Genomic DNA, 6,930 nt, shown 5'->3' on the forward strand with positions numbered 1-6,930 from the left:
CCAAGTTGCACGGCACTGCGCTGCTCCTGCCTGAGCTCGTTTAGCACAGAAACTTCCTGCGCAACTTGTGACGACTCTAACTGGGAGGAATATTAAAAACACATATACAGTACAGTGCTGTCACTGGCGGGGAGCACCCCACCCGGCGCACGCGCCCCTCCACCTTCCTGCACAAATAATAACTCGGGAAAGAAAAGGACTAAGCTGTCTTTACCACCCCCCCGCAGTGAAATCCAAGGGCTTGTGATTAATTGCACCGGAGTGAAAGAGTTGTCAGCTCTTTGTGTTCCTTCTAAATTTTCGGGGGGGTGGGGCTCCAGAGACCTGTGCGCGCGCTCTCTCAGGTGAGACCTCCACGCGCGCGCAACGCGCAAAAGCGCACCTTCCTCGCGACCGCCGCTCCTGGCTTATAAAGCGATCGGGAACCGGACATCGGACACCTTGTGTAGCTTTTTCCGCTCTGCAAAACCCGACGGGCGTTCCTGGAGCTGCGCGCGAGCCGCGGGAACTCAATGTGAGCGTGCGAGGAGCACCTGAGAGCGAGACGGCAGCCAGGTAAGATCGCGGCATGTCGGGGCGCTTTAATACACTGGGTGGGTTAAATACACGCTCTGAACGTCGCTCTGATTGTAGCTTCTCGCCATCCCACCTTTATTAGAAAAAAGAAAGTCAAGCAGACAGCTCTCAGGGAGCGCCCACAACCTTCTCTCTCGTTCTGATATAAAAACTTAAACTTGGCTACACAGAATTAAAATAAAAGAATCAGGGTAAATTCTCTGCTATTATTATTTGTGAATCCGATTTATTTCATACTCATACTCTGTAAGTTTTGATCGTTTTAGCAAATCATCCCCACTGCTCGGTTTTCAAAGGGTAATTCGTCTGGTATAACATAGTGGTTTGATTTTGCAATTTAGTCTTAATTTGCTTACTCTGTACCCTAGCCGTGGGGGAGGGGTGTTCAGAAATTCTTTGTGGCCAACAACAGTTGTTCAATTGTCTTATTAGGAAGTCTTTACTCTAGTTAATTTCTAATTCCAGTTTGAACATTAAATTAATGAAATAACGGGTTACTCTTATTAAACGTGAATTGCTTGACTTCAGCTTTACAGTGACTTACTTACCACTTACCATACTAGAGCAGGGTGCTCCTACTGTGACGCCAGGGGTGTAACTACCGTGATCAGGGCACTGCAGCAGGAGGAGGGGATCGAACCAGCAAACTTAAGGTAATACAAGGGTGGCTCCCAACTGCTTCGCTACCTGCTGTCAATAAATGCGCATGCCCTTTGTTCTCGCGCAGCTCCATAATTACCCCATATGGTCGGACGAGACATCCCCCACATGGAGCGCGAACACAGTCCCGTTCCGGTGCCAGACGACAGCCCCGTGTCCAGCCCCAGTTCCAGCCCCAGCTCCGACATGCTGTCGCCGGACCGGCGCCGCGCGGACACCCTCGCGCGCGCCAGGCTCGTGCAGAGCGCGGGGCTCGGGGGCAGGGGGCGTCCGGCGGCGGCCAACGCGGCCCGGGAGCGCAGCAGAGTGCAGACCCTGCGGCACGCCTTCCTGGAGCTCCAGAGAACACTGCCCTCGGTGCCGCCCGACACCAAGCTGTCCAAACTGGACCTCCTGATCCTGGCCACGACCTACATCGCCCACCTGACCAGGACCCTGCAGGAGGAGGGCATGGAGGAGGGCGAGAGCACGAGGCACAGCGAGCTGCTGCACTCGCTCAAAGGGGACGGCTACCTGCACCCTGTCAAAGTGAGTACTGACGTTTGCTCCGTTTAAGACTCCTTCTCCTCTAAGAGTGGCAGCATAATAATAATAATAATAATAATAATAATAATAATGAAAAGGGGGCGCAGTGGCGCAGCGGGTTTGGGGTTCGAGTCCGGCTTGGGGTGCCTTGCCTGGGTGTGTCCCCTCCTCCTCCAGCCTTGCCCCCCTATGTTGCCGGGTTAGGCTCCGGTTAGCCGCGACCCCACTCGGAACAGCCGGTTTCTGAAAAAAATGTGTGTGTGATATTATTATTATTATTATTATTATTATTATTATTATTGTAATCCGTCATCATCGTCGTGAGTGTTTCCTCAGTAGAAACTGAAAAAGTTGCCAAGAAGGAAGATGTCGGGTTTGTAACAGAACTTTAACATTGAAATGATTTATTTCCAGAGTCCTCAGAATAAATTGGAAAATTGTTATATATAATTTATACATTTTTTTTTCATGGGGGGGGGATTCATCAAACCAGCCGGTGACACAGATATCTAGCTGACATCAGTGTTCCAGTGCACTTTATCCTAAATGTGCAATGCTTATTATAATGTTCTTTTATTAATACTGATTATACGTTTCACTTTTTACAGTCTTTAGCGTTAATGTATGTAATTAGTGTTGTCAGTGAAATTAAACTCTTTCTATTGAAGTAATTTATTTGGGTGCTGCAATTAAAATACATTTTAAAAAAAAAGTTGTAACTTGCCATAAATGTAATCAAATGTCACAGGTGAATTGAAATCAAAAAGTAAGAAATTCCTATAGTGCAGTAATACATACTGTACCTCAAACTTACACCACAGTTAATGTGAATTGAGAAGAAAGAGAAAAGGAAGTTTTCATAGAAAGTGGCAGCTAAGATGAAAGAGGTATTTGGTTAAAAAAGCTTGAAACAGACAAAGACATGATGATATAGAGCATCATCAAATTGTGATACTTCATTTCCCTCATCTATGGTATGTCTGGGAAAACATTGATCATGACATGTATGGTATGTTTCACAAATTTTTTTTTCATGAAGCATTCACAAATATCGGCTGGTGCTATTTCAGGGCAGCATCAACCGGTATCAGGGATGCAAGAGTTAACAGTGTAAAGTACTAAAATAAAAAAAGACATTATTTAAAATTTATTTTAAACATGCATTGTTGTGCCAATAAACTTGAAATATTTTTTCTTATCTAGAAATGGCCAATGCGATCCAGGCTTTACGTGGGAGCGACTGGACAGTTTCTGAATAACTCAGGACAGAGTGAGAACTCTAACCAAAGTAAATCGTCATCCACCTCTCAGACATAAATCACTTCAGGCACAAACGCATTATGTTTTGTGTTATGAAAGATGAAGGCTGAAATGACCAGGCAGATAAGAAAATGAAAGTTACGTCTGACTCCAGTGTGTTCATTGCGTATTTAAAACATTTTCCTCCCATTGTGTATTTACAGAACATTGTTAGCCTCCTTACTCTTTAAAGATTTGTCTCTCAACCAGTCCATGTGAAAAGCTACAATATTATCTTACACGAATTATATATAGACAAATGCAGTAATATATGTTTCCCAGCTTGTATGTTGTCAAGGCAAAAAAAAAAAAAAGAGAAAAATAAAATATCAGTATGTTTCCTTCTGCAAAACTGCTGGTTTCTGTTCCAGACTTGTTCAATTTTGTGCTTGTTACAATTTTGTTTCAAACAAAACTTCTAGGGACTCCCTGGTTAAGGTGATGGCCTTTCACGGCTGATTTCTTAGCAATGCACTTTCGGTTAAACATTTGCACTAAATGCATGTGTGTGTAGCTTAACATTTGTCATGTGAAGTGGTCTGTCAGAGTTGCAACAAAAGTAATGGAAGTCTCCTTTTTTCACCTTCTTTGTGTCCAAAGCTGTAAATAGCACTATTAAGTCCATGCATAATACACCGAGGAATAAAAGGAACAGACGTTCCACAAAATGTGGTCTACAGAAAAGGAATTTTCTTGAGTTTAAGTTATAAATGTCGAGTGAATAAATCTTCCTCTGAAGCTGAAAAAAATAACCCTGTTTTTCCACGTAAAAAAGACAAGTTTTTGTAATCCGAGTTGTTAAAGAGAAAAGCGCTTAAATGGTGAAAAAGAAAGAATCCTGATGTAAAGAAGCATTATGGTTAATTCTATGTACAAGGAAACATGTTAAAGGTTTTACTATGTGCTCAGCTATAAGGGGCTACTAATAATTTCTTGTGCATCATTTTCATGCATCAATAAAAGGCAGCTTTTCACCTGATGTTTATGCTCTATAAAATTTCTCATGTACATATATAAATCCTGTACTGTTTCCATGTACTGGAAACTGTTTCTATATCAAAGAACAATAAGTCTACATGAATTAAGATGCAGCTTTGGATTTTATTTTTCAAAGCTGAGAGCAATACGGAATTCAGTAATAATGATGCTGCAAATTCCTATTTTAAAAGAAAATCAAACGTAATGCCTAAAATTTAAAGCATAAAACTTTACACTTAAAACACACCATTAACATAATTCTCACCATACTGCCAGCTCCAAATTGTTCTGTAAGAAGCAAAAATGCACACGCTGCAAATTCCAACAGTCAGACTGAACTAAAAGGGATAGAATCACTACACTGCTAAAACACCTTCTGCAAGTATTGATTTGTGTTGACGTGTTGTGCATCGTTTTCAACAAGCATGATCATCAATCATAAGGATAATACAAGGTTGACATACGTGATGGGGTTGTACAATAATACCAGTTGATGGAAATATCATTAAATTTCAAAAAGAAGCACTGGCGACAATTGCTGTTAATTTTTTACCTGAGCGACAGTCTGCACGTATTAATGCTGAGAGACATTAATAGTGTGAAATCAAAGCTTGTAACAGTTACGGCAATAAAGGTGGGGACATCTGGTGTGCTGAGCGTTCTGAAAGTGCTCTGTTGATGTATTATATTCATTATGAGTTAATTGTGCTTTACATATAGGCCAGACATTATTAAATGAAGCCACACTTTTTTTTGCTCCATATTAATAGCAAAAGGTGCTCTATGATGGAATGCAGACTGTTTTTAAACCCACTTATCTTACCTGTAAGTTTTACTTTTATGCTCAAATTAGAATATGTGGCATAACTAAATCGACATTCTTTTTTTTTCGACAAACTTGCCACTGGCGCGTTTATGTGAAAAAAAATAAGGAGCAGACTCCCGGTTATGTGTAGCCATAAATAAATGTATTTCATGCCCGCATGAGTAATATGGCAGCAAGTTCAACAAAGACGTCTGTATAATAATCAGATGTCGACATAAAGTGAAATTAATTCGTGACTGACGATGTAGTCTCTCATCCCTCGCAGACCGAAGCACTGCTGTTGAAATCCTTTGGGGCAGTTATCCACAATTTTTCAATAAATTAGCAGTTCACTTGTGAATGGTGTTTGGAAACAATCGGTATTTGGCATAAACACTTTCAATAAGGGAAAAAATGATTTTCAAAACATTTTTAAAGTACAGATTATTCATCATGCCCAGTGATGGACTAGTGCTGCATCCAAGCTGAACCTCTCCTGCCCAGAACCACTGTGATTCTACACGGAACAAATAAAAACTGAAAAAGATGCATCCATCTAGCATTACATTTGGTTCTTAAGTAACCTGGGAAGTAAAGTATGAATTGAAACCTAAATATAAGCATAGCTATAAAGGATTATTTTTTTATGGGATGCTCTAAAACACTCCTTTGTTTTAATATTTCCTTGTTAAATTATCCGTTTGAAGAAAGTAATTTTAGCATTGAATGACTTTGCACAATCATAATTAGGACTCATTCTGGTTTCTGTAAAGCCTGGTATTTCCTACTGTAGTTACATTTTTAGATGAAAGAGCAGATTTGATGAGTAGAATACGCTCGGATGTCCCAGTAGTCTTGTCATAAATCATCCTTGGCAGATATATGTCCCTTGTTTGATGAATTGCCCTTCCGTGGTCCTGATCTCTGTGGTTAGCCGTATCTGCCCCGTGGCTCCGGCCAGCAGGTCTGACATGCCCCGCGTGGCCGGCATCGTGGGAAGTCTGACTTTCGTCCTCTCCGAGGCTCAGCGGTCTCGGCAAAGGTTGCGACCTTGAGCTGGAATGGCCCCCGATGAGAGTGGCGAGATGCCCCAAGGAAGCCCTGTGCACAAGCTGTGCTGAGTGCACCCTTTGACCTTCAGCGCATCCTTCTTCTTGGACGTGTCACCGAGTCACGGGCCTATTGGCTGTTCCTTCAGCACAGTTCATCCAAAGCAGATAGACAATCAATACCTCTGTCCATGATGAGCAGCCAGAAGTAGCAGTGGGCGATGTTGACGTGTCACTCGGAAACCTCAGCGAAGCCAGGATTTCGTCGCCTCCCGAAGGAGCGTTGCAGCTGAATTTATCGAACCAACCATGACATTCACTCAATGTATCGTCCATGTGTATTGTAAACATAAAATAAAATGCCATCATTTTTCAAGCTCCATTCTTGGAATTGAAACGGTGAATTGTGGGTAAAAGTGCAGGTATGTAACTCGCCGACTTTGGCCGCGGCTGTAAATGGTCAATCTGCGCTTGTTCACTTTTCCCAGTTAGCTCATCAAAATCTAAATCTGAATGTGCTTTCTTTAAAGAAAAACCAAAAAAGGAATGCTCCTTATGCAGATTATGGTATTTTCATTGCAGGAAAGTACGAGTTAAATTGTATTTATTCGCAAAGGTTGCTCTCTGAAACACTAGTTTATATTTAGCCCATATTGAAAATAGCTTTGCTTTACTACTGTAAAGCATAGTACCACATTTTCTACCTTGTTTAATCAATTGCAGAGTCATATATGCCTGGTATGTATTTGTTTTACTAAAGCTGTTGGCACTTTAAAACACATACATGAGAAGCTCTCTCCCTGCTAAAGTAAAAAAGTCTTTAAACTGTACATAGCTGTAAATTATTGCCAAATTTGTACCGATATTACCAAACTGTACTCTTTTTACACTTTGCCATTACTTGCTGCCAATTTGCACGCTGCCATCTTGCACTTTTCATGCCACTTACGTGAAGCTCTAAATCATCATGGGTTTACAGTATAATTTAGGAATATTAGGAATAGAATTTAGGAATAAATGGAAATATATTACACCTGC

The 6,930-nt window shown here is 41.5% G+C and overlaps 1 protein-coding gene across 3 annotated transcripts; it reads left to right on the forward strand.

Annotated features, from left to right (window-relative positions):
* The first annotated feature begins 345 nt into the window (after positions 1-345).
* On the forward strand, positions 346-3,348 carry LOC108935414 (transcription factor 24). Of its 3 annotated transcripts, none has more exons than XM_029255055.1 (4): positions 346-555; positions 1,105-1,229; positions 1,304-1,764; positions 2,965-3,348. In XM_029255055.1, exons 3-4 carry the CDS (start codon positions 1,321-1,323, stop codon positions 3,076-3,078), a joined length of 558 nt encoding a protein of 185 aa, XP_029110888.1. In that variant the 5' UTR covers positions 346-555; positions 1,105-1,229; positions 1,304-1,320; the 3' UTR covers positions 3,079-3,348. The 3 variants fall into 3 exon arrangements, with proteins under 3 accessions (XP_029110888.1, XP_029110887.1, XP_029110886.1); XM_029255054.1 differs by having other exon boundaries at positions 1,140-1,229; XM_029255053.1 differs by lacking the exon at positions 1,105-1,229.
* The last annotated feature ends 3,582 nt before the right edge of the window (positions 3,349-6,930 follow it).

The sequence above is a fragment of the Scleropages formosus genome, chromosome 9, assembly GCF_900964775.1.
Source record: "Scleropages formosus chromosome 9, fSclFor1.1, whole genome shotgun sequence".
Classification (NCBI taxonomy): Eukaryota; Metazoa; Chordata; class Actinopteri; order Osteoglossiformes; family Osteoglossidae; genus Scleropages; species Scleropages formosus.

Coding starts and splice junctions, on each gene's coding strand:
- LOC108935414 (XM_029255055.1), top strand. CDS start 1,321: ATGGTCGGACGAGACATCCCCCACATGGAGCGCGAACACAGTCCCGTT. Junction 1,765..2,964: donor GCTACCTGCACCCTGTCAAA/GTGAGTACTGAC, acceptor TTTCTTATCTAG/AAATGGCCAATGCGATCCAG.